Source organism: Brassica napus, chromosome C5, assembly GCF_020379485.1.
Source record: "Brassica napus cultivar Da-Ae chromosome C5, Da-Ae, whole genome shotgun sequence".
NCBI lineage: Eukaryota > Viridiplantae > Streptophyta > Magnoliopsida > Brassicales > Brassicaceae > Brassica > Brassica napus.
In genome coordinates, this window is record NC_063448.1 from 41,855,584 (window position 1) to 41,882,727 (window position 27,144).

At 41.3% G+C, this 27,144-nt stretch overlaps 2 protein-coding genes, 1 long non-coding RNA gene and 3 other non-coding genes across 43 annotated transcripts; 4 read left to right on the plus strand and 2 right to left on the minus strand.

Annotated features, from left to right (window-relative positions):
• Positions 1 to 1,725: 1,725 nt before the first annotated feature.
• On the plus strand, positions 1,726 to 1,832 carry LOC125588065. Its single transcript, XR_007324461.1, has one exon. It is a non-coding gene; the product is annotated as a small nucleolar RNA R71 (small nucleolar RNA).
• A 3,144-nt stretch (positions 1,833 to 4,976) lies between these two features.
• LOC125587762 lies at positions 4,977 to 10,040 on the minus strand. 38 transcript variants are annotated; one of them, XR_007324140.1, is made up of 10 exons: positions 9,176 to 10,038; positions 8,875 to 9,015; positions 8,707 to 8,787; positions 8,523 to 8,582; positions 8,329 to 8,447; positions 8,025 to 8,231; positions 6,385 to 7,926; positions 5,435 to 5,558; positions 5,285 to 5,332; positions 4,977 to 5,202 (listed from the first exon to the last, which is right to left on the minus strand). It is a non-coding gene; the product is annotated as an uncharacterized LOC125587762 (long non-coding RNA). The 38 variants fall into 38 exon arrangements; XR_007324142.1 differs by having other exon boundaries at positions 5,311 to 5,332; positions 6,399 to 7,926; positions 9,176 to 10,036; XR_007324141.1 differs by having other exon boundaries at positions 6,399 to 7,926; positions 9,176 to 10,034.
• A 2,953-nt stretch (positions 10,041 to 12,993) lies between these two features.
• Positions 12,994 to 13,100, plus strand: LOC125588071. The gene has a single exon (XR_007324466.1). It is a non-coding gene; the product is annotated as a small nucleolar RNA R71 (small nucleolar RNA).
• Positions 13,101 to 18,668: 5,568 nt separating this feature from the next.
• Positions 18,669 to 18,775, minus strand: LOC125588078. The gene has a single exon (XR_007324474.1). It is a non-coding gene; the product is annotated as a small nucleolar RNA R71 (small nucleolar RNA).
• A 5,313-nt stretch (positions 18,776 to 24,088) lies between these two features.
• Positions 24,089 to 26,993, plus strand: LOC125587271. The gene is made up of 2 exons (XM_048757499.1): positions 24,089 to 24,707; positions 25,102 to 26,993. Exon 2 carries the CDS (start codon positions 26,088 to 26,090, stop codon positions 26,991 to 26,993), a length of 906 nt encoding a protein of 301 aa, XP_048613456.1. The 5' UTR covers positions 24,089 to 24,707; positions 25,102 to 26,087.
• LOC125587270 (RISC-loading complex subunit tarbp2-like) lies at positions 24,379 to 25,506 on the plus strand. The gene is made up of 2 exons (XM_048757498.1): positions 24,379 to 24,420; positions 25,102 to 25,506. The coding sequence occupies exons 1-2, from the start codon at positions 24,379 to 24,381 to the stop codon at positions 25,504 to 25,506; spliced, it is 447 nt and encodes a 148-aa protein (XP_048613455.1).
• Positions 26,994 to 27,144: the final 151 nt, after the last annotated feature.

Genomic DNA, 27,144 nt, shown 5'->3' on the forward strand with positions numbered 1-27,144 from the left:
GACTGAATTGGATAAGAGACAGCTTTGTTCACATTGAGGAGTGTGACCTTCTTGTTGGCAAAATCGATGCAAGCACCCACAGTAGTAAGGAATGGTGTGCCCAGGATCAATGGAACTCTCTTCTCAGTTGCCATCTTCAAGACAATGAGGTCTATAGGGATGGTGCAAGATCCAATCTTCAAAGGGAAGTCTTTGATGAGACCAATAGGGGTAGTAGAAGAAGAATTCCCAAACGTGAGAGAGGAAGTATTTAGCTCCATGTGTTCAATCTCAAGACTCTTCACCATCTCCATTGAGATCACATTCACACTTGCACCAGAATCAACAAGAGCATCATCAAAGGTGAGCTTACCAAGGGAGCAAGAAAAGGTGAACTTCCCTTGGGATTCTAGTTTAGGGAGAGACTTTGGTGTGACTGGTGGATCAAGTTTCAAAGTTGAGATGTTGAGATGTTGAGAAGCTCTGCTACTTCTGCTTGGTGGTCTACAATGTCCTTGATGAGCATCATTTGGACATGAGCCTCACGCATACCCAAGATCGCTGGAAGCTTAAGTCCAATATCACTTAGGTCTTTTCTGAACTTGGAAATCACCTTCTTCTGAGCTTTGGTGAGGACCCTTTGTGGAAATGGGAGCTTGTCATAGGGTGACTGCTCAACCTCAGTGGTGTCCTCCAGCTTGACCTCTTTCAGCCTCTGGTCAGCTCTCTTCGCAACTGGTTTCTCAGCCTTGGGTTCATCTCCCTTCAAAATCTTTGCTTCAACCATTTTGTCAGCTTCCTCCACAATCTTTGCCTCAGCTGTTGCTACAATCAGATGCTCAACCTGTTCAATCTCAGTTCCAAACACCAATCTTTCAATTTCATCTACCTCTTTCTTGTGGTTACTCAATTCAATCACTGAAGAAGTAGTAGAGAGGACAACATTGCAATACTCCTTGGGATTTTGCTCAGATTTTCCAGGTAGAGACCCTTGCTGGCGATTCTGGTGAGTGGTCATGAAGCAAACTGGTTTTCCAAAGCCCTGAACTTGTTGTTGAGCTCATTGTAACTTCCATCAATCTTGGAGTGAAGGTTCTTCAACTCATATCCAACCTGCTTCTCACTTCTAGTCTGAGACTCCAAGATCTGTTTCAGTAGAACATCAGTGCTGCTTTCCTGAGGAGTAGAGGTAGAAGGATTAGCTTGTTGTTGAGAAGACTGGTTCCCTTTGTTGGAGAAACCAGGAGGATGGTTTTGCTGAGGCTGATAGTTGCATTGCTGGTTGTTCCTAGGCTGATAACCACTCTGTTGGTTGTTAGGATAGGATTTATGTTTGTAGTTGTTGTACTGAAAGTTGGGCTCTTTCTTGTACCAACTGCCATTGTTGTTGATGAAACACAACTCTTCTTGACCTTCCAAACCCTCAACCTCATTGACCCCAGGTGGTGCTTCTTGGTTTGGGTTACCAACAAAGTGCAGCTACTCTTGGGTAGCTTTATCACAATGAGTATGTCTATCTTATCTTGTAGAGCCTTTAGCTCATTTCTCGTCTGTTTGTCATCATTTCTACTGCCTCTGTCGTGGTCTCTACTGTAGACTGCGTCACTCTTCACCATGTTGTCAACCAGCTCTTTTGCATCTTCCTCAGTTCTTCCCAAGAAGAACCCATTGCTAGCTGTATCTAATCTGGCTCTGTATTTGGGAAGAGCACCCCTGTATAATGTGCTCAGCAAGTTTTCCTTAGAGAAACCATGGTGTGGGCATTAAGCTTGGTAGTCCTTGAATCTCTCCCAGGCTTCACTGAATCCTTCCAAGTTCTTTTGTTGAAAGCTGGAAATCTCATTTCTCAGCTTAGCAGTTCTTGAAGTAGAGAATAACTTCTCCAAAAATTCTTTCTTGCAGTCATCCCAGTGGTGATAGAGTCGCTGGGTAGAGACTTCTCCCACTGACGTGCCTTATCCCCCAAAGAGAAAAGGGAATAACTTGAGCTTTAAGGCGTCCTCTGACACACCATTGGTTTTTGACAACCCACAGTAGCTGTCGAACCTGTCCAAGTGATCAAATGGGTCCTCTAAAGCCAAGCCATGATACTTGTTGTTCATGATCACGTTGAGGAGTCCTGATTTGATCTCAAAGTTGTTAGCTGCCACAGCCGGTGCTCGGATTCCCAGTCTATGACCATGAATGTTGGGGCGGTCATAAGTGCCAATGGGTCGAGCTCCTCGCTGTGGGTGTTCTGGCCCTTGCGGTGGATCTGCCATATCAATATCCAATCTCTGCAAGTGAGCATGTTGCTCTTCTTCTCTTCTCGCTCTAGCACACTCTCTCTCTAAAGCTCTGATGTCCGCAACTCTTGGAACTAGGTTTGATGGACCCCTGCTCCTCAAGTTCATACACCTGAAAGTTAAAGGGAAGTGAAGAAGGAGAATCAATAACAAAAGAAAATAAAAATGACTTAGTCTCAAGCAAGTGACTAAATCTCAATGTTCAAATCTACTCAGAATTAGGCAACGGCGCCAATTTGATGTTAGGAGTTTTCAAGGCTCCTAAAACAAATGTTGTAATATAAGTGAATGTCGAACCAATTCTAAGGGATTCAAATCACCGATACTGCAAGTACGTACTTAATCTAAGTGCAACCGATAATTTGGATGGTTTTAAACTACTACTAATAATAGAATGCAATAACAGAATAATAAAAGAATAAAAGAAGTAACTTTCTTTGGTTATGATAAAAGATAACTAATGGGTATAGAATTAGACCTTGGGTGATCAAGTTTCGAAGTAAGGATGGCAAATGATCAATCAAACTATCAACCTTAAGCTTAGACATAATCTTAAACAAACTCTATGTCTAGATGAATGTTCATTTACTAACATATTTCAAACATCAAATGTCTTTGGTTGAATAATATGAAAGCAATCATTACTAACAAGTCTATTGGCTATCTTAACACTTTTAACAACAAATGTCTTTGGTAAAGTATGTTAAAAGCTTAGGAGAGTTGTCTCAGGCATTTCATCAAACACCTTGTGGGTGGAAAATGCCTAAAGATCAACTTTTGAGAGGCCAACTCAGAAGATGCATTATGAATACTCTACTAGCAAGGAATAAGAAGGATCTACACTATAACATCCTAGATCTAGCCTAATCACCCTTAATCTCCCTAACCCATGAATTCTAGAGTGGATTACTCACTACTCTTAATGATTCCTCTTAAACCCATATTGGATTTCAGATTAATCATGTAGAGAAATACAGATAATAGATTAGAAATCAACAGGATAACATATGATCAAATGAATCAAAGAAATGAACTTTTCAAGATGTTTTTGGTGGTTTTCTTAACGATAAAAGATAATCTGCCTCCTTGGCTTACAAAAGGTGCCTAAACTTAGGTTTAGAAAGTGTAAAACGTCAAGACAAATGACCAAAAGGTCCCTGGAAAATCATAAGTTTCAACTGAGTAAATGACGCGCAGAGACTTCGTGGTGTCGCTCCGGAAAGTCGCTCTGGCTTGGGAGCGACTTCAGGTGGTCGCTCTAGGCCTATTTTTTTGCCTCCAAAGTGATAAAAAGGCGAGTGACATAGGTGGGTCGCTCTGGAGGTCGTTCTGGGTTGGGAGCTACCTTATGGTGTCGCTCTGGAAGGTCACTCTGCGATGCTCGACCAGGATGGATATGCCTCTAGTAAATTGATCATAACTCCTTGATCACATCTCCAAATGACTTGAAACCACTTCCACTACAAAGCTAACTCAATTTGATGTGTTTCTCCAAAATATTACCAACATAAAATTTCTCTAAGGCTTCCATCCATGCTCATCTTTCACCGCTTTTTGGATCACAATGCTCCCAAACATCTCAAATCACTCCATGGCACACTCCAACACCTAATAAGGACAATGAATGAAATATGGATTCTAAAGATGCCTAATTATTAATCTATATGATCAAAATGTACAAGAATTAATGGCTAAAATCATGTAATTATACAAGATATCAACTCCCCCAAACTTGTTCTTTACTTGTCCTCAAGTGAACTTTCAAGAACTCATGGCGAGGAGAGGTTTGAAGGTGGGAGCTCATAGCCAAACACTTCTTGTTATACTCTAGCTTCTCTAGGCCTATCAATACTCTTATGCCTTTACACAGGTCGCAATGCTCATCAAGCAAGAAATACCTTCAACCAACTCTCACATTTATTCACACGCACAAACACAAGGTGAATTCTTACAAATGGGCACATGATCTCAATCATTTGGCTTGGTGAGTGAAATTGGTCTAATGTGAAGCAAAGGGTTTTCAAATGCATATTTTGTGGTGACTCACACTCAAAAATAGGAGCAAGAACATTATGCAAAATTTATCTAAGAAAAGGAGCAATTCATGCATACAATAATTTGTTCTCATCATTCTACCCCTTTCCTAAAAATCTTTAAACTCTATCCCTTTTCTTGGTGGTAATCTCAACCCTTTTTCATCCCAAACACCCCAACGACCACACTCTCATCACTCACCCAATGAACACTTTTCTTTCACTTATCTTAACCAACTAGGAATTCTTTCTTTTCTTATTCACTAAGCTCTTCTTTTTCTTTTCTTTTCCCTACTCTTTTCATGTTTCTTTTCTTTTGATTCTAAAGGGGACTCTACACTACAGGAAATGTGGTTAGTAATAGCGGACGAAAAACGCTATCATTTTGGTTTAATAGCATTTCCTTGGACGCTCTGACATCACCCGTTATAAAAAGTCCAACCCTTTTAATAGCGATTTTCCTCTGTGCTATTACTAAGTGTATAACAATAGCGCTTTTGTGTTCGCAATTGTTAGTATTTATAATAACGTTTAATAAATGTTATTAGAACCAAATAATTTGATTTTTCCTAGTAGCAAAGATAGCAAATGTTTTGTGTTATTAATTAGTTTTTAAATAATCTGAAAATTTGTTAATAATAATTATGAATTGATTTTTTTGTGATAATTAATTTAAAAATTGTAATAAAAAGAATTTAAATTATTAAAATCAGTTTACAAATAAAATCAATTTTACAAAACTAAACCAGTACATATTAAAAAAAACTAATTAAAACACATTAAACCAAAATCTAATTAACCCTTAACCTAAACCTAAGCTGCCGCCTTCCTCAAGCTCCTTGTTTCACTTCGACCTTCCTCAAGGTTCATCTGTCTCTTCCACTTTCCTCTAGCTTCAGCAGTATCTGAAAAGCACACAAAACAAGTGTTGGTAAATACAATGATTGAGAACATACACCCATACTTAAGACTGGAACCAATCAGTACAAGATAACTTATCTCAACACCCATACTTAAGCACGATTGTCTTAAAGTCTGCAGTATAGAGCAATGTTTTAGCTGTATAAACCTTCAAGGCAATGAATCAATAGACATAAGCAAAGAAGAAGAAAGTCTCAGTCTTTACTGTCACAATACCTTCAAAGGCTGCACTTGGCATTCCAGTGAGAGACTGCAACATTCGTGTGAGTCTAGACGGAGACAAGTTCAAGACATCTCCTCTGCACAACACCAGTTCTTGCTCACGAGTCACGACCACCACCTTTACCAGGAACAAAAAAAATATTGATAAGCCTTCGTTGGATGAAAAAAGTAGAAATATGTAAACTTGGTCTTTCAGTGAACCAAATGGTCTCTAACTGAAATTAAAACAAGCAGAGCACATTTCAATAATCAAGCTGAGTCTCTTACGAGCATGTAATGAACAAACACATGAAAATTACAGAATGATGAAAACAAATCAGACAAGTCATCCCTCTTGGATTTCTGCAACACACATAACTAAAGAAACAAACTTTTTTTTTTTTTTTAACTGGCTTTCATATTAAAACAGAGAAGAAGGTTACAGAGTTTAACATGAGAAACAGAAACAATAAAACAAAACAGCTGAGAAATAAGAAAAACAAAGACTCTAAATCCGATTTGAAACAGCCCTAGAAGGGGATAAACAGAGGCTCACAAGAAAGACCCAAGTAAAATGGTACGACAGACAGCAGACAACTCTAAAAACCGCCATGGTCGGACCCCAATTCCGTCTTCAGACGAGAAACCTCAGGACTTCAGTATATCAGCAAGGGAGAGGAGACAGAGAAGCGAAGCAAACATAAAACAAGAGAGGGAAGGAAGAGAAACCGACGCCGGCGGCGAGCCGCCTACGCCGGTGACAACGATGGATTTCTTTTTCTTTTCTAGAGAGAGGCGAGAGGCTTTTCTAGAGAGAGGCTATGTAACAAAAGGTAAAGAAACGAACTTTAACTTCAAATCAAACCATATAAAGCATAAAACTTTACTTCGCCTTATCAATGACCAGTTTCTTACGAACAAGCTTCATGTAACAAGAAAAAAAAAACACAGAGAGAATAAGAGACATAGAGTGAGAGACAGAGAAGTGATCAGTCGTGGTTATGACGAGCGTGACGGTGGTGGTGGCGACTCCGGTGAAGACAGATCTGAGAAGCGATGGTGGTGGTGACGAGCGATTGGGGATGGGAGATATGGCGATGGTGGTGATGGTAACGAGCGATGGTGGTGGTGACGTCGCGTCGCGTCGTGTCTTCTCCTTTCTCTACCTTCTACGAACTTCATCTCTCTCTCTCTCGTTTCTGTGACTCGTAGATCTCAGAAAAAAAAATTAAAAAGGAATAAAAGAATAATTAATCTGAAGCTTCGATTCAATATCATCCAAAGGTGGAGAAGTTGATCCGTGTCATTAAAAACAAGTAAACCAATAGGAACAAAAGGTGAGGATTGACACAAGAATCATTTTAGACCTTTGATCCAAATCAATCAATGGTTCAAAAAAAAAACAATACAAATTGTCTTTTTATTTATCTATAACTATTATAAAAATCATCTAAGCTTTAAATACTTTAGTATCATAACTTAAAACTTGAAATCTAAATTTTGTATTGGAAATTTTAATTTTTGTAGGGAATTATAATTTATTTAAAAGTTAAGATTCAATGTTTTATGATATATTTAAAAATGAGATATATAGTTTAGGGGTTAGTGTTAATATTTGGGATTAAGTATATGATTTGAGTTTTCGAATATAGTCGGAGTTTAAATTTAATGTCTCTATTATAGGTTTGTAAAGATTTGATCTATGATTTTGTACGTATAGTTTAAGTTTGGGGTATAAGTTATTAGATATATGGTGTAGATTTAAGATTTAATGTTTGACTTTTAAAATGAATAAATTTTTAGTTTTGATTAAGGATCAAGTTTAAATTTTAGATTTTGTATTTAAAGTTTAGGGTTTGAAGTATGATATAAGGTTTGAGGTTAAGTTTTGGGGTTTAGGGTTTGAAATACTCTTTGGCAGGCAGGGTTTATGTCATAGAGTGGAAGCTAACGTAGTTTTCTTGATGTATAGTGTCATTGCATATTTGATGATCAATCATTTTTTGTCTGAGAATTATTCTAGATTTTTTTTCACGAAAACACTTTCCATAAACATATTTGAAAACTCAAACCACATCGATTCAATTATTTAATAAGAAACTTAAATCAAATCAAAACATTAAAAGTGTAAAAAACAAATAAGCTAAGAAAGCTTCGAGTTCCAGCTCTCATGACATACGTAAATATAAGTTACATTCTCTCAAACCTAAAGTTCTCTTGATGATATTTTGAAGTACTTCAGGAACTCATCATCATGGAGAATGATACTCGTATTGGCAACACCTAAGAAGAGCCAAACCACATTTTCACCCTGTTGGATATTCACAATAGAGGAAACAATACTGGCTCACCCATGAAAACCTCCGCACAACGATGCTCACATCTCCACCGCACGACCACGCCTTGCCTCCTCTGTCGTCAAGATTCATATTTTCTGATTGTGGAAAAAGGGAAAACCCTGCATCTGGTTGACCTCTCAGAATATCCTAACATTTTAAAAGCATATTCTTTTGTTCGTCGCAAAGCAAAAGACAACAGAAGCATCATCAAGCTTCCAAGCATTACACATGGGAAAACAAAATACTTTAGAGTTTAAGATCTTTACATGTCTGGGAGAGCAGAGATAGCACGGGAACAAACATGTGCATTTGAGGGACTCACCCTGTGATCAAACCATCAAAAACACGTCAACGTTCGGATTCATAACCAAGTAACACAAAATATTTGAGAAAATGGTTTGTTTTTTGGGCCTTATATGTAAAGAGCCAAGAAGCACGCCGCTGCAATTGAGAGTAGTTACTGCACTTTCAGCCTGCTAAAGAGAAAAGAAGGATACTTTAAAACCATGGATACATTGGTAAAGTATATGTACTTCAAACAAGTTTTGATAAAGATCAACACTGCTTTACCATGACAAACTCAACGAAACCGATTCTAGTTGGGGATGATGATAATCTCCCAGAAGCCTCAGACGCTATACCTCTCCACACGCAGCCTCAAAGAGGAGTTTTATGTCCGTTTGAGTGACCTGTAAAGTCATCAAAGTTAGCTACTTTATGTTTCATTATAGAGCTGTGAAGGAAAAAAAATCTTAGAGAATCACCTTAGTGTCGATCTTAGTGTAGTAGATTTTTCTCGCACGCATCTCATGCTCATCTTCAGCCTGAGGACCAAAAACAGGACCAGTACTGACTCTTGAGTCTAAAAAGCACATAACTTTCCACTAAGAATGTGATCAAACAGTCAACAACATAAACAACTAAAACCAGCCATGACAAAGAACACACCACAAACAAATATGAACTTGTAGAAGAGACGTAGACCTGCCCAAAGCCGATGAACAAACAATCAAGCTGCTCCTCAGTGACCTAAACCCAAAAAATTAAGATTATATAAGTGAGAATATTGTAAGCCTGTGGAAGAACCATTGAAGAAAGGTGTAAGCTTTTACAAACCTGTTGGTCAATATCAGACACATAGACAGTTCTTTGAATGACGTCTTCACGCAGAGCTATACTTGTCGGAGGATTCATCTTCTGTTTCTTATAGATTGTTGTGTCCCAGATCTAGGTCAATGACCTCTACAGTTTTAATTTCTGTGCAATTGAAATTGACAAAACGAAGGGATTAAGAAGAAGAAGCTAGAGACGGCAAATGTGATGGTGGTGAAGAGCCACAGAGGAAGACTTTGGTGTTTCTAAGACTTGGAAAAGTATTAAATTATCAAATTGAGATATGGAAGATGAGAGAACAAACCATGATCATTGTCTTCAGGCCAGACTTAGAAACTAGCAAGCTGTTCTTGGAGAATTATTTGTCATCTGAAACTTACAAACATGAGATGTTCTCGATGAATTACGGATCCTTCTTTCTTCTTGTTTTTGTGTGGACCCGTTACAAGTTCACGACCACTCCCAACACTGCTTCTCAGAAATCTACTTTTCCCAATTCCAAGCCTTCACCAAATCGGACAAAACTCGTCAAAACTCGATTGCCCCCGAGAGGATGAATTGGTGAAGTCGAAAGCTCCAGGAACTGCTGCTTCTCTGTAACCAACGGAGGTGACGGCATATCTGACGTTGAGGCGAGGAAGTGAGGAGTGACGGCGGCGAGGCGGAGGAGGATTCGACGGTATAAAGTTCGGCGAGACATGTGTGGACCTAGAAACAGATAGTCAAGGCAAATCTAAACCCAAACCTAAAACCCCCAAATCAAGACAAACTTAAAAAGAGAAAGTGAACGACGAAGATTGGAGGTTTGTCCGGTGGAAGCCATGAAAATACTGACCGACAAACACGACGGAGGAGAGATGGAGATGAAGAGACGATGATTTCGCGAGAGAGATTGGAGAAAGAGACTTCAGTTTATGATTCTGAGAAACCATACAAAGCCTTTTTTTTTGAAACGAGAAACAATACAAAGCCATTTCGGTGAATCTGAAAACTGTTTTGGTGGCAAAATATTTATTTTTTCTAAGTGTTGGAGCCTCACTTAGAAAATTAATGCATCTATTTTTTTTGTTTTCCCGCGATTACAAATATAGCGTTTTAAACAGATAAACGCTATTAAAAAAACAAGTGTTGGCATACAATAGCAGAATTGTCATAAACGCTATAATCTGATGCTATTAATACTCACATTTCCTGTAGTGCTACTTATAAACTCTAGAGCTTTTTTTTTTAATCCCTAGTGGTTTTCTTTCTTTTTCTCACTCTTTTGGTTCATTTCTTTCACTTTCCTCTCATATCCCAATCCCAAGATCAAAATCAAGCTCACAAACCCAACAACCATCCTAAGTGCTAGCTCAAATGAGGTCCTAGTACTAGCTAAAGATAAGAACAAACCATTGTCGCTCCTGATACTCTCAAGAGTTTGCACATGACCAGCTTTCATAAAAGCCCTCACTCAAGCCAATCAATGTTGGTTTCAAGGAATGGTAAGGGTTCAAGGGCATCGGAGTGTCATTTCGGTTAACAGAGAGTGGTGCAATGAAATAAGAAAACCCAAATGTGTATGAAATCCATGACTAAGTATACAAGTGCCCATGTGCAAGAGAGATTAAATTCATTTAGCTCAAGTTCAGCATGGAGTTGGTTTCAAGAACAATGTCAATATCAAGCAAGCAAACAGGTTTCAAGAAGAGTTTTCAAGGCTCAAAACATGCAAGCTTTTATAAGAGATGGATTCCAGACAAGTACCTTAAGGCATTTTTAATCATTGCTCCCTATGCAAGTGAATGCAACCTATATGCATGTTTCTAGACTCAATCTTAAGGATGCAAGATGCAACTACATGCTTATTTTTGTGTTTTTCAAAAACTCTTTTTTTTAGTTAATTTTTTTTTGGTTTTTCTATGCAAATATGTATGTACAATGCAATGCATGAGACTAAAAATCATCAAAGAAAACATGATCAAATACTTGGTACCTCCCCCAAACTTAGTTCACACAGTCTCTGTGTTAGTAAGTTGAAAGAGATACCTAAAAGAGGGATAAATGCAAAGAAAAACTGGTATATACAATGGAAAGGTGGTGGAGTGGTACCTCAAGTGGAAAGTTGAGAAGGAGGATCCTTCCCACCTTCAAGAGTGATGGTGAGGACCTGAGAGAGAGAGGCTCTTGAAGCTTGATTGGATGTTGATGAGTCCTTGTGGCCTTCTTGTCATGAGCAGCCTTTGTGGCTCGACTCACCTCCTCTTTTTTAGCACTTTTTAAGTGCTCATCACACATCTCTTTAGAGGACTCTCCATCAAGACTTTCTTTCTTACTAACAACCACTGCATCCTTGATCTTCTCAATGGAGGGGTCTCCACAAGTGATGGTTCCACAATACTCAACATCCAGTGGAGACTGAATTGGATAAGAGACAGCTTTGTTCACATTGAGGAGTGTGACCTTCTTGTTGGCAAAATCGATGCAAGCACCCACAGTAGTAAGGAATGGTGTGCCCAGGATCAATGGAACTCTCTTCTCAGTTGCCATCTTCAAGACAATGAGGTCTATAGGGATGGTGCAAGATCCAATCTTCAAAGGGAAGTCTTTGATGAGACCTATAGGGGTAGTAGAAGAATAATTCCCAAACGTGAGAGAGGAAGTATTTAGCTCCATGTGTTCAGTCTCAAGACTCTTCACCATCTCCATTGAGATCACATTCACACTTGCACCAGAATCAACAAGAGCATCATCAAAGGTGAGCTTACCAAGGGAGCAAGAAAACGTGAACTTCCCTTGGGATTTTAGTTTAGGGAGAGACTTTGGTATGACTGGTGGATCAAGTTTCAAAGTTGAGATGTTGAGATGTTGAGAAGCTCTACTACTTCTGATTGGTGGTCTACAATGTCCTTGATGAGCATCATTTGGACATGAGCCTCACGCATACCCAAGATCGCTGGAAGCTTAAGTCCAATATCACTTAGGTATTTTCTGAACTTGGAAATCACCTTCTTCTGAGCTTTGGTGAGGACCCTTTGTGGAAATGGGAGCTTGTCATAGGGTGACTGCTCAACCTCAGTTGTGTCCTCCAGCTTGACCTCTTTCAGCTTCTGGTCAGCTCTCTTCGCAACTGGTTTCTCAGCCCTGGGTTAATCTCCCTTCAAAATCTTTGCTTCAACCATTTTGTCAGCTTCCTCCACAATCTTTGCCTCAGCTGTTGCTACAATCAGATGCTCAACCTGTTCAATCTCAGTTCCAAACACCAATCTTTCAATGTCAACTACCTCTTTCTTGTGGTTACTCAATTCAATCCCTGAAGAAGTAGTAGAGAGGACAACATTGCAATACTCCTTGGGATTTTGCTCAGATTTTCCAGGTAGAGACCCTTGCTGGCGATTCTGGTGAGTGGTCAATGAAGCAAACTGGTTTTCCAAAGCCATGAACTTGTTGTTGAGCTCATTGTAACTTCCATCAATCTTGGAGTGAAGGTTCTTCAATTCATATCCAACCTGCTTCTCACTTCTAGTCTGAGACTCCAAGATCTGTTTCAGTAGAACATCAGTGCTGCTTTCCTGAGGAGTAGAGGTAGAAGGATTAGCTTGTTGTTGAGAAGACTGGTTCCCTTTGTTGGAGAAACCAGGAGGATGATTTTGCTGAGGCTGATAGTTGCATTGCTGGTTGTTCCTAGGCTGATAACCACTCTGTTGGTTGTTAGGATAGGATTTATGTTGGTAGTTGTTGTACTGAAAGTTGGGCTCTTTCTTGTACCAACTGCCATTGTTGTTGATGAAACACAACTCTTCTTGACCTTCCAAACCCTCAACCTCATTGACCCCAGGTGGTGCTTCTTGGTTTGGGTTACCAACAAAGTGCAGCTACTCTTGGGTAGCTTTATCACAAATGAGTATGTCTATCTTATCTTGTAGAGCCTTTAGCTCATTTCTCGTCTGTTTGTCATCATTTCTACTGCCTCTGTCGTGGTCTCTACTGTAGACTGCGTCACTCTTCACCATGTTGTCAACCAGCTCTTTTGCATCTTTCTCAGTTCTTCCCAAGAAGAACCCATTGCTAGCTGTATCTAATCTGGCTCTGTATTTGGGAAGAGCACCCCTGTAGAATGTGCTCAGCAAGCTTTCCTTAGAGAAACCATGGTGTGGGCATTAAGCTTGGTAGTCCTTGAATCTCTCTCAGGCTTCACTGAATCCTTCCAAGTTCTTTTGTTGAAAGCTGGAAATCTCATTTCTCAGCTTAGCAGTTCTTGAAGTAGAGAATAACTTCTCCAAAAATTCTTTCTTGCAGTCATCCCAAGTGGTGATAGAGTCGCTGGGTAGATACTTCTCCCACTGACGTGCCTTATCCCCCAAAGAGAAAGAGAATAACTTGAGCTTTAAGGCGTCCTCTGACACACCATTGGTTTTTGACAACCCGCAGTAGCTGTCGAACCTGTCCAAGTGATCAAATGGGTCCTCTAAAGCCAAGCCATGATACTTGTTGTTCATGATCACGTTGAGGAGTCCTGATTTGATCTCAAAGTTGTTAGCTGCCACAGCCGGTGCTCGGATTCCCAGTCTATGACCATGAATGTTGGGGCGGTCATAAGTGCCAATGGGTCGAGCTCCTCGCTGTGGGTGTTCTGGCCCTTGCGGTGGATCTGCCATATCAATATCCAATCTCTGCAAGTGAGCATGTTGCTCTTCTTCGCTTCTCGCTCTAGCACACTCTCTCTCTAAAGCTCTGATGTCCGCAACTCTTGGAACTAGGTTTGATGGAACCCTGCTCCTCAAGTTCATACACCTAAAAGTTAAAGGGAAGTGAAGAAGGAGAATCAATAACAAAAGAAAATAAAAATGACTTAGTCTCAAGCAAGTGACTAAATCTCAATGTTCAAATCTACTCAGAATTAGGCAACGACGCCAATTTGATGTTAGGAGTTTTCAAAGCTCCTAAAACAAATGTTGTAATATAAGTGAATGTCGAACCAATTCTAAGGGATTCAAATCACCGATACTGCAAGTACGTACTTAATCTAAGTGCAACCGATAATTTGGATGGTTTTAACCTACTACTAATAATAGAATGCAATAACAGAACAATAAAACAATAAAAGAAGTAACTTTCTTTGGTTATGATAAAAGATAACTAATGGGTATAAGAATTAGACCTTGGGTGATCAAGTTTCGAAGTAAGGATGGCAAATGATCAATCAAACTATCAACCTTAAGCTTAGACATAATCTTAAACAAACTCTATGTCTAGATGAATGTTCATTTACTAACATATTTCAAACATCAAATGTCTTTGGTTGAATAATATAAAAGCAATCATTACTAACAAGTCTATTGGCTATCTTAACACCTTTAATAACAAATGTCTTTGGTAAAGTATGTTAAAAGCTTAGAAGAGTTGTCTCAGGCATTTCATCAAACACCTTGTGGGTGGGAAATGCCTAAAGATCAACTTTTGAGAGGCCAACTCAGAAGATGCATTATGAATACTCTACTAGCAAGGAATAAGAAGGATCTACACTATAACATCCTAGATCTAGCCTGATCACCCTTAATCTCCCTAACCCATGAATTCAAGAGTGGATTACTCACTACTCTTCATGATTCCTCTTAAACCCATATTGGATTTCAGATTAATCATGTAGAGAAATACAGATTGTAGATTAGAAATCAACAAGATAACATATGATACAACCGTGCTTTCTTAAAAAATCGATACGACACGAATCCATGCATTCTTGTCTACTCTTTAATGCTATCTCACGAAGACCGTAGCCAACCCATTTGATGTTTCTCGTCATTTTCAGTCATCAATCAAACTTTACGATAAAAACCGCGGAAAGTTCATTTTTTATCGAAAGAAGCCGTAAAAAACGTTTCGAGTCAAACAACGGCCCAAAGAGACCTAAGACGTGACTCGAAACCCACTTACGATTTCTTAACCAAAAGCCCATAAACTGTAGGACGGCTTACGCTTGATTCGCAAGGAAAGATAAATGTCAAGTTTCCGCGAATAAATACAAAGTTTTCGAAGATAATTACGAAAATGGAGAAAAACAGAATATCTCCATTTTTAAGCTATGACGGCTTAAGGGCAGAAGAGGAAAAAAGCGTAAACCGACCTAGGATCGAGTATATAAGGATTCCTAGGCGAGAGGCACATGGACGACTTTTTAGACTCAGAATTTTCTTCACTTAGAAACTTTAGGCTTTATTCTCGACAAGTTCGGTTTCTATGACTGGCACCTAATTACTAGACAAACTCGCCCAGGCAGTTTGATCTCTTGCCCAGGTCTATCAATTGAACTACGTTTGGCTTGATCCTCGAAAGGGGTACGTAGGCAGCCTTTAACAAGGTTCAGTCCGAAATCAATCAAAAACCTTTTATGTATCTTTTTCGTCTTTTGTTATCGAGCTGCGACTCAACTAGGTTTGAGCTTTCAGGCCGCTAGAACTAGGTAATTCTCTGACAGCCTTCGCGGCCAAAGCTTTCATGATCTCTTGTAATGATCGCAACACTCTTACACGGACTCGAAATAAGATCTACTGTTTTCCCTAAATTCGTTTGTTATCCTTTCACGATTTCCGCATATATTTGGTCACTTGTCGTTGGCTTTCGCAGAGATCCGGGACCTCTGGGAAATTAGGGTTTTCTTAGTTTCCTAATTTAAACGTAAATCTACAGTGCGAATTTCGGTTCCCCCAGTTTGGCGCTAGAAGGAGGGGGGGGTACGGATTACTCTAACTCATAACCGCAAAACGCTTGATCAAAAAAATGTCTGGAAATATGAAAGACAAAATTGCAGTTCGCAAGAAAGCTGGTAAGAAAACTCCAGCTGCCACTGCGCCTATGGCCAACGCTTACGCAAACGCCATTGTTCTTGAGAAAATCGAAAACCTTGCCGCGACTTTTCGCCACAGAAAGTGCAATGAAACCAGCTCGCGATTTCTCTTTCTAAACATGAAGGGAAACGATAAATCTTATCAAACCCCGTAAGTTTATCTCAATGCGTAATTGTTTTCCTAAAACACGTTTTCCGAAAACAATTCAGAAGGGTAAAACTTGTTCTCCCAAAAACCGCAGAAAACCCCTAGGTTAATCGCGGAAAAAGGAAGCACAACAAATCGATTACACAGCTCGGTCACTACATAGCGATCGAGCACGCAGACGGCTCGGTCGCTACGTAGCGACCGAGCACGCAAACCACTCGGTTGCTACGTAGCGACCGAGAATGCATTAGCGACCGAGCACACACACCGCTCGGTCGCTACCTAGCGACCGATCATGCACACCGCTCGGTCGTTACGTGGCGACCGAGCACGCACACCGCTCGGTCGCTACGTAGCGATCGAGCACGCACACCGCTCGGTTGCTACGTAGCGACCGAGCATGCACACCGCTCGGTCGCTACGTAGCGACCGAGAACGCACACTGCTCGGTCGCTACGTAGCGACCGAGCACGCACACGGCTCGGTCGCTACGTAGCGACCGAGCACACATGATATCTTGCATATTTCTATTGTTTTATCCATTCATCCATGTGCACTTTGATCATATAGATTAGGATTTAGCCATGTTTAGGTTGCATTTTGCATACATGAGTCCTTATCAGGTATTGGAGTACCACATGGAGTTCTTGGAGACACTTGGAGGCATTTGGAGCTCAAAAAGGAGTGTTTAGAGTGGTCATTGGGCGAGCAAGGCATGGGAGCGACCAGTCCGGAGCGACACCACCAAGTCGCTCTGATCACCCTACTGGAGCGACCTTACTAGAGCGACAGGGAAGAGTCGCTCGCGTATTGATCACCCGGAGACAACGAATCCGGAGCGACCTCTCGCAGCGACACAGCGAGGTCGCTCCCGAATCATGGAATTTCAGAGAGTGAAAGATGAACACGGATGAAAGCCTTAAAGATCTTTTCTGAAGCTCAAAATTTGTGGAGACACTGGAAATTGAGTTAGCTTTCCAATGGAAGTGGTTTCAAGTCATTTGGAGCTGTATTGGATAAGTTATAATCGATTTACTACAGGTGTATCAACCCTTGCCGGGGACCACTGGAAAGTTGATGGGATTAACCAACTTCCCACTTTCTTCCACCCACCTTTCCTTTGCACGATTTTTCCTACTTTTCTGTATAATATTTGCTTTCTTTTTATCAAAAGAGTGGGCAAGAAACATCATTATCCAACTTTGTAATAATTTAACTTGTCAAAACTCTCTCTCTTTGAAATATCATTGTTCTTAGTGTTCTTGAGCTGTTCTTCATTGTTCATCATCTGTTCTTGAGTTTTAATTTCGTTTTGCTTGTTTAAATCCTTGTTTATCTTTATTCTCTGTTGTATCTACTTGAATATGCTTCAATCTATTATGAGATTAAGTGTTTTCATGGAGATTAGTGAGTAGTTTCCTTAAGAATTCATGGGTTAGGGAGATTAGAGTAACTTAGTGAAGATCTATGGTGTTATTGTATTAGATCCTTGTATGAACTTGCTTGTTGAGTATTTTTAATGCTTGTTTAGTCTTGATCACTCTAAACCTGATTTCTAAACACTTCTCATCAGACATGATTAGATGAAGTGTTTGAATCAACTCAACTAAGCTCTAGTGAGATTAGCCAAGGACACTTGATGTTAAAATTGCTAGATAGTTATTAAACTTGAACTTAAAGATTGCTTGATTGAATTAAGCCAAAGACATTTGATGTTTAATGATTTCTAAGCAAATGGACATTTACCTAGACATAGGACTTGTCTAAAATTGTGTTTAGACTTAAGAGATTACTTTGATTGAAAGCTTGTCACCTAGATTGGATCTTAGTTACTTGAAGTCAATTCCCAATACCCATGGATTCACTTGTCTAAATTGATTAAAACCTTGTTGTATTGCTCTGTTTGCTATTGTTACTTGTCACACACTCACCACTATTGAATCTGCTTAGCTTAAGAAATGACTTGTATTCTCACTGATTCACATCACTAGGACTGGTTCGACATTCACCCCCCTATACTACAACATTTGCAATAGGCAGAAAAACCTATTATCAAATTGGCGCCGTTGCCAATCCTAGTCTGATTGTGACATTGCGTTTGAGTCTTTGCTTGAGACTGAGTTTTACTTTGTTTTTAAGTTACTAATTATCTATCTTCATATATATTTGGATGACAGGTGCATGAACTTGAGAAGCAAAGGATCAACAAATCTTGCACCAAGAGTGGACAACATCAAAGCCTTAGAAAGAGAGTTGGGAAGACAGAGAAGAGAAAGAGAAAAGCAAGCCCACTTACATAGATTGGGGCTTGAGATGGAGAGAAACCCGAATCAACCGGAAGGTGTCTATGAAGTTGATGATCATAGACAAAATGTCCAAGAAGTTCCTCCTGGAGCTGCTCAAGAGGGCAATGGTCAAGGAGCTGCCAACCTTCGACCTAGACAACCACAACGCCAAGCTAGGGCCATCGGTACATATGATCAACCTAACATAAATGGGAATAGGTTGGGCATTAGGGGACCGCCAGTTGCCAACAACAATTTCGAGATCAAGTCCAGCCTCATCAACATGATTGAAAACAACAAGTACCATGGACTTGCCTTGGAAGACCCACTAGATCACCTTGACAGATTTGATAAATACTGTGGCTTGTCAAAAACAAATGGAGTTTCAGAGGATGCTTTCAAGCTCAGATTGTTTCCCTTCTCTTTGGGAGACAAGGCTCACACTTGGGAGAAAAACATCTCAAGTGATACTATCACCACTTGGGATGAATGCAAGAAGGCCTTCCTCAACAAGTTCTTCTCTGCTACAAGGACTGCAAACCTTAGAAATCAGATCTCTGGTTTTCAACAAAAAGGACTTGAAGGATTTTCAGAGGCATGGGAGAGATTCAGAACCTACTTGTCTCAATGTCCCCACCATGGCTTCAACAATGAGAGCTTGCTAAGCACTTTCTACAGAGGAGTCTTGCCTAAATTCAAAAGCCAGCTTGACACTGCAAGCAATGGAAACTACTTGGGGAGGACTGTCGAAGATGCATTAGAACTCTTGGAGAACATGGCACAGAGTGATTCTGTCTACAATGATGAATATGACAGAAGAGACAGAAGTGGGGGAGGAGAAGATATGACCACAAAAGAGAACTGAAAGCAATACAAGAAAAGATTGACATGCTACTATCAGAAAAGAACAAGAAGGAGGAGTTACATATGGTTTCTGAAGCTGATGGAGTAGAATGCCAAGAAGATATGTACTATGTCAATGCTCAGGGTACATGGTACAAGAAGGAACATGACTATCAAAACCAGAACAACTACCAACAGAAACCCTTCTACAACAACCAACAGAAGCCATTCAACAACTACCAGCCAAAACCATTCTACAACAATCAGCCTAAGCCATTCTACAACAACAACCAAGGTGGTTACCAACCAAAACAGAACTTCCCTCCTGGATTCTCACCAAAACCAAGTCAACCTGCACAAGACCAAGCTGGATCATCAACACAACCTCCACAAGAGAGTAGTACTGAAGCTATGCTGAAACAATTATTGGAGGGACAAGCAAGAAGTGAGAAACAATTAGGGTATGAGCTGAAAAATCTCCACAACAAGATTGATGGGAATTACCATGATCTAAACAACAAGTTCAAAAACTTGGAGAACCAGTTTGTCTCTATGACAGCCAGCTCAAGTCGCCAACAAGGTACACTACCTGGAAAGCCTGAACAAAACCCAAAGGAGACAATGAAGGCAATCACCCTAAGGAGTGGAAGAGAGTTGCCTCCTAAAGTTCTCATTAAGGATAATGAGAAACAAGGTGGGGAGGTGGTCATCAATGTAGATGATGATGTGGTGATTGTGGATGAGAAAACTAATGAGGAAATATTGGAGAAGATAGTTGAAGCTAAGGGCAAGAGAAAGATTGGAGAGGAGAAAGTTGAGAACAAAAATGAGGAGGCTACATCAACAAAGGAGAAATTGTTCACTCCTCCTCCCTATGAGCCAAAGCTTCCCTTTCCTGGAAGATTCAAGAAGCAACTCCTAGAGAAGTACAAAGCCTTGTTTGACAAGCAAATGAGTGAAGTTCAGCTCACCATGCCCATAATTGATGCATTTATGCTGGTTCCACAATACAGCAAGTTCTTGAAAGATGCTGTAGAACAAAAGAAGAAAGAGATGGAAGGGATGGTGATTCTTACTCACGAGTGCAGTGCCATTATTCAGAGACTGACTGTCCCAAGGAAGCTAGAAGACCATGGTAGTTTCACCCAGCCATGCCCCATTGGACCTTTGACATTTGAGAAATGTCTATGTGATTTGGGAGCAAGTGTCAGCCTCATGCCACTATCCATTGCCAAGAAGCTTGGGTTTACACAATATAAAAAGTGCAAGATCTCTTTGGTGCTAGCTGATCGATCTGTCAAGCTCCCCATTGGCATCCTAGAAGATCTTCCTGTCAAGATAGGAAATTGTGAAGTGCCTACTGACTTTGTAGTGCTTGAGATGGATGAAGAGCCTAGAGATCCTTTGATCTTTGGAAGACCTTTCTTGGCAACTGCTGGAGCAATGGTGAATGTGAGAGATGGCACAATTGATCTCCACCTTGGAAAAGATCACATTCTCCATTTTGATATCAAGGAGATGATGAAGAAGCCCACAACTCAAGGAGAAATATTCTACATTGATGAGATGGATGCCTTGGCTGATGATTTCCTTGAGGAGTTAGCGATTGAGGACTCTCTTCAACATGCCCTGACCATTGAAAGAGAGACCCAAATGATTGAAAACAAAGAGAGTGATGAGCTAGTAAGAAGGCTAGATGTTCACCTTGAGGAGGATGGAGAAGATGAGTTCATGGAGTTGCCACAAATGACTCAACATGCTGCCTCAGCAGACATTCAAGAGAACCTCCATGAAGCTGATTGGAGTGAGCTCAAGGCACCAAAAGTGGAGCTTAAACCTCTTCCCCATGGTGTAAGGTACGCTTTCCTTGGACCTAATGAGACATATCCTGTCATTGTGAGTAGTGAGCTGACTGAGAATGAATTGTCTATGCTTTTAAATGAACTTAAAAAGTATAGAAAAGCACTAGGATACTCACTTGATGACATTAAAGGAATCTCACCATCTTTGTGCATGCATAGGATACATCTAGAGGATGAATCTAAAACTTCAATTGAACACCAAAGAAGATTAAATCCTAATTTGAAAGATGTTGTTAAAAAAGAGATAATCAAATTGTTAGATGCTGGTGTGATCTATCCTATCTCTGATAGCAATTGGGTTTCACCTGTGCATGTAGTTCCTAAAAAAGGTGGCATAACAGTTGTTAAGAACGAAAATGATGAGTTAATACCAACAAGAACAATAACTGGACATAGGATGTGCATTGACTATCGAAAACTGAATGCAGCCTCTAGAAAGGATCATTTCCCTTTACCATTCATTGATCAGATGTTAGAGAGGCTAGCTAACCATCCTTATTATTGTTTCCTTGATGGATACTCTGGATTTTTCCAAATCCCTATACACCCAAATGACCAAGAGAAAACGACATTCACTTGTCCTTATGGTACCTTTGCATATCGAAGGATGCCATTTGGACTGTGCAATGCACCAGCAACATTCCAAAGAGCAATGATGTCAATTTTCTCTGATTTTATTGAGGATGTAATGGAGGTGTTTATGGATGATTTTTCTGTATATGGTTCTTCGTTTGCTACTTGTTTGTCAAATCTTTGCAGGGTATTACAGAGATGTGAGGACACTAACCTGGTGCTCAATTGGGAGAAGTGTCACTTCATGGTCAAGGAAGGGATTGTTCTTGGACACAAAGTTTCTGAGAAAGGAATTGAAGTGGACAAAGCCAAGATAGATGTCATGGTTGGTCTAGCTCCACCAAGAACAGTGAAGGATATAAGAAGCTTTCTGGGTCATGCCGGTTTCTATAGAAGATTCATCATGGATTTCTCTAAGATAGCTAGACCATTGACCAGGCTGTTATGCAAAGAAGCTGCATTTCACTTCGATGAGGAGTGTATGGAAGCTTTCAAAAACCTGAAGAATGCACTCATCAGTGCACCCATAGTTCAACCGCCAGATTGGGATCTCCCCTTTGAGATCATGTGTGATGCAAGTGACTTTGCTGTAGGAGCAGTCCTAGGCCAGAAGAGAGACAAGAAGTCACATGTGATCTACTATGCAAGTAGAACACTTGATGAAGCTCAAGCTAAATACTCTACAACTGAGAAGGAGCTATTGGCCATTGTCTTTGCATTTGAGAAGTTCAGAAGCTACTTGGTTGGGTCAAAGGTGACTGTCTACACTGATCATGCTGCATTGAGACACCTCTTAGCCAAGAAAGATGCAAAACCAAGACTGTTGAGATGGATTCTGCTGCTACAAGAGTTTGATCTTGAGATCAAGGACAGGCCTGGAGTTGAGAATGGAGTAGCTGATCACCTGTCCAGGTTGAAGGTGGAGTGTGGAATCCCTATTGATGACAGACTTCCAGAAGAGCAAATGATGGCTATTCATGCAGTGGTAGCTGTTTGTGAGACGGGAAAGAAACTTGAAGAGGTGAAGGCAGCTGATGAGAAGGGTCCTTGGTATGCTGATATAGTCAACTACTTAGCTACTGGAAAAGAGCCATTGAACCTTGAAGGTTATGCCAAGAAGAAGTTCTATAAGGATGTGAAGAGATATTATTGGGATGAGCCTTACCTCTACATACTTTGTAGAGATCAACTCTATAGAAGGGCAGTGGCTGAAGAAGAAATTGATGGGATCCTTACACATTGTCATGGATCATCCTATGGAGGCCACTTTGCTACCTTTAAGACAGTTGCAAAGGTGCTACAAGCTGGATTTTGGTGGCCTCACATGTTTAAAGACACCCAAGACTTTGTCTCAAGGTGTGACTCTTGTCAAAGAAGAGGAAACATCACCAAGAGGAATGAAATGCCTCAAAACCCCATCCTAGAAGTTGAAGTGTTTGATGTCTGGGGTATTGACTTCATGGGGCCTTTTCCTTCATCTTATAGCAACAAGTACATACTGGTGGCTGTAGATTATGTCTCTAAGTGGGTGGAAGCAATTGCAAGTCCAACCAATGATGCAAAGGTGGTTCTAAAAATGTTCAAGAGCATAATCTTTCCAAGGTTTGGGATTCCAAGAGTTGTGATCAGTGATGGAGGGTCTCACTTCATCAACAAACTGTTTGCAAACCTCCTTAAGAAGAATGGTGTGAAGCACAAGGTTGCAACTCCTTACCACCCCCAAACAAGTGGTCAAGTTGAGATTTCCAACAGGGAGATCAAGTCCATTCTGGAGAAGATTGTGGGGGTTACACGGAAAGATTGGTCCATCAAGCTTGATGATGCATTGTGGGCTTATAGGACAGCTTACAAGACACCTTTGGGGACTACACCTTTCAACCTTCTCTATGGAAAATCTTGCCATCTACCAGTTGAGCTTGAGTACAAGGCACTATGGGCAGTCAAGTTGCTGAACTTTGACATCAAGAGTGCCAAGGAGAAGAGATTGATCCAGCTGAATGAACTTGATGAGATAAGACTTGAAGCTTTTGAAAGTTCAAAGATCTACAAAGAGAAAACAAAGGCTCTCCATGACAAACATATCCTGAAAAGAGACTTTAAAGAAGGAGATCAAGTTCTTCTATACAACTCCAGACTGAAGTTGTTTCCAGGCAAGCTCAAGTCAAGGTGGTCTGGTCCTTTCAAGATTAAAGAGGTTAAACCTTATGGAGCAATAGTTTTGTGGACTTCTGATGGAAGAGAGTTCACCATCAATGGACAAAGGGCGAAGCTTTACTTGGGAACCAAATCGGAAGACCTGGGAACTTCAGTTCCACTATCTGATCCTACCCCGGCCTAATCTAAAAGGAGGCAAAGTCAAGCTCGGGACTTAAAACAAGCTCACTTGGGAGGAAGTCCTATGCGTATCCTTGTATATATTGCATTAGTATTTTCATTTTTCATCTTATTGCATAAAAAAAAAAAAAAAAAAAAAAAAAGAGAAGTTGTGTACAGGTGCTTGATCGGTTCAGTTTTGAGCAGGAGTGTGCGTGGGAGCGAGGTCTCACAGCGACACCTCGGTCGCTCCATCTGGGAGCGAGGTTTCTAGAGCGACAGGTCGCTCGCGATTTCGTCGGATGAGAGCAGAGGTCTCACAGCGACACCTCAAGGTCGCTCCATCTGGGAGCGAGGTTTCTAGAGCGACACTCCAAGGTCGCTCGCGATTTCGTCGCCGGATAAAGAAAAATGGACTCAGAGCGAGGTCTCGGAGCGAGGTAGAAAGGTCGCTCCAGCTGGGAGCGACGTTATGGGAGCGACACCTCGGAGTCGCTCGCAGTTTCGACGAAACGGAGCTCAAAAACTGACCCGGAGCGACACCCTAAAGCGACACCTTGACGTCGCTCCAGCTCAGAGCGAGGTTTCTAGAGCGATACTCGAAGGTCGCTCGCGGTATAGTCAAAACACGACACGAGGAAACGACTCGGGAGCGACATGTCCCAGCGACACCCTCACGTCGCTCCCGAACCGGTCCAGGTAAGTTTCCTAACTCTAAACCCCGGTTTAATTCAAGTAAACCGACACTAACCACCCTAGACCGAACCGGACGACCCTAAACCTACCCCAACCCCCGCGACTCCATCTCTATCACTCTCCCCTCCTCTCAAAAACTCACAAACTCTCTCAAACTCACCCACACCAAAATTCCCAAAACCTTCTCAATTCTCACCCAAATCAACTAGTTCTTGTTTCTAAATCCAAGCTTTCGCCCCTGTAGTCTATTCTTCACTACCCATTCACCATTTCCTTTCATCCAGAGCAAGGTATTGAGTTTTAAAATTCAAATTCGTAGGTCCATGAACCCTAGAATTTGAAAGTCGAAATTTGGTTCTTTTCTTGCTAGATTGTGGTGAAATAGACTAGGGAAAGTTTATCTATCAAGTTGGGTTGTTGAATTAATGGTGAAATTGAGTTTAAATTGCACTTTGGCAAAATTAGGATTCATGGATTTGGGGGTTTTTAGAATTTGATCTTAATTGGGTGTGTTTGTGGGTGGACTAGATGCGTTAAGATGTTACATTGTTGCATTGTGTTAAACTTGAGTTTAAACTAAAAAATTAACCTGTTAAGTTCACTTTTGCAAAAATTTTCACTTGCAAAGTCTTGTTTTTCTTTACTTCCATCTACTTATCTCTTTCCAAGTTTGTAATTTTTCAGGTGAAAATGGTTAAGAAGACAAAGGGAAGGTTGGAAGCTGAGAGGCAAGAAGCCGAAAGTCAAGAGTTTGCACTAAGAGGAAAAGCTTTAACCAGCGAGCCAACTGGCTCAGGGACGCAGAGGACTGTGCGACAGCAGACGTTGGCTGCAAAGAAATTGAAAGAACACGAGAAGAGGGCAGGAAAAAGCGTACCAGTTCCCACCCATGAGGAAGGTGAAACTGAGAGTGAAGATGAGCCGGCACCTACGAAGAAAGCCAAAATGTCAAAGGGCAAAGGGGTTGCTGTTGATCGAGACAGAACGAAAACTCCATCTGTGGAGGAGCTATATGATCATTTGAAGAATGGAGTCACTTGGGCTCCAACCAGGTTTGCCGACCTCGATTTGCTGAAGGAGTTGGTCTAGAGTCTGATTTTGAGACGATGCTGGGACATTTGAAGATGCCAAAACTCCTCACCATGGCTTATCCTTTCTACAAGGATGTCACTTGTCAGTTCCTATCCTCTCTTGTGGTCACTTACCATGACACGGCGCATGTGAGACAAGGATGGGGAAAAATCAGGTTCAAGGTCAATGGAAGAGAATTCAACATGAACTTCAAGGACATTGGGAGGGTCATGGGGTTCCAACACCTAGAAGACCACTCACTTCCCAAGTGTGAGAACCTCCCCACAGAGCTCTGGAAGTTGATCACTGGAAACAAGAACTCTACCGGGGCGGACAAGAACTCACACATCCGACACCCGTCTGTACGCTACCTCCACAGATTGCTAGTCCATGCTTTTTACCCACGGAAGCAAGCTGGTACGGTTACTGAGGAAGACATGCGACTGCTCTGTCCGGCTATCCGTCCCTATGCTCAACCTGGAGTGTTACCCCTTCCCAACACTGACATCTATGCTACCTTTGGGATTGTCAGTTTCTTTGTGGGCCGTCTCGAGCACTAAAGAGACTGGGCGTGGTACACCACTGATTCGCGCCCAAAGATGGGGATAGGCGGAATGATCACACCACTGCTCCAATTTCTGAATGTTCCCTTGGGAAAGGATGCAGCGGGGCCTAGGTTCATTGATGGCACCTACTTGAGGATTGCCACCTATTTCAGTGGGATGTATGGGAAGGACTACGTCTACCACTACTACTTGCAGGGCAAGCCAGTCGAGGTGGTTCTTCCAAACCGGAACCTGACGAGTTTAGAGATACCTGGAGCTGTCAGCTTCAACATTCCCCAGGAGTACTTTCTCGGAGAACACGGGCCTCTCGATCCAATTCAAGCAGCTCCATCAAGGAAAAGGAGTGTCCCTACGCAACCTGACTCGCCTGTTGCAGACACATCTGAGCATATCTATGGACCTCCGCGCTACTACTTCAAGCCCCATGACGGAGTCCTTCCACCTGGAGCTCTCCGTGATGCTCATGACCACATTGGTCGTCTCCAGAGGTGGAACAAAGCTCAGGACAGAACGATAGAAAAGCTGAAGGATAAGTGCAAGGCGCTCAGCAAGACTGTGAAGAAGCAGGCAAAGACTTCAGCCAAGTTCATGAAGAAAGTAGCTGATGTCTTAACTAGGGGAGGAATAGCTGGATGTAGCTCAGCCGATTTCGCTTTCGTGAACACCTCAAACCGCCAGCCTCAACCACCGCCTGATGCTCTTGGCTTCCCCCTCACTGCTGCGCAGCTTCAGCGTAAGTGGAGGAACCCACCCACTCAACCTTCCACTTCAGGCAACAAATCCCCATCCCTCGCTTCTTCAGACAGTGAGGACGAGATTGACGAGGTTGAGAGCCAACCATGGTATGGAGGCTCCGGTTCAGCATCCGGTGGTTACTACACCACCTTCCCTCCTGACGACGACGATGCTGGGGCATCTGCCCCCACATACTATCCATAAGAGGTACTTCTTTCTCTCCCTTGTATATACCATTTCATTTTTGCAATTTAGTTTTCTTCTCGGTATCTCTCTCTTTCCTTGAACACACAGAAACTGTGTATCTCAAGTTTGGGGGAGGTACCAAGCATTTGATCATGTTTGCTTTGATTGT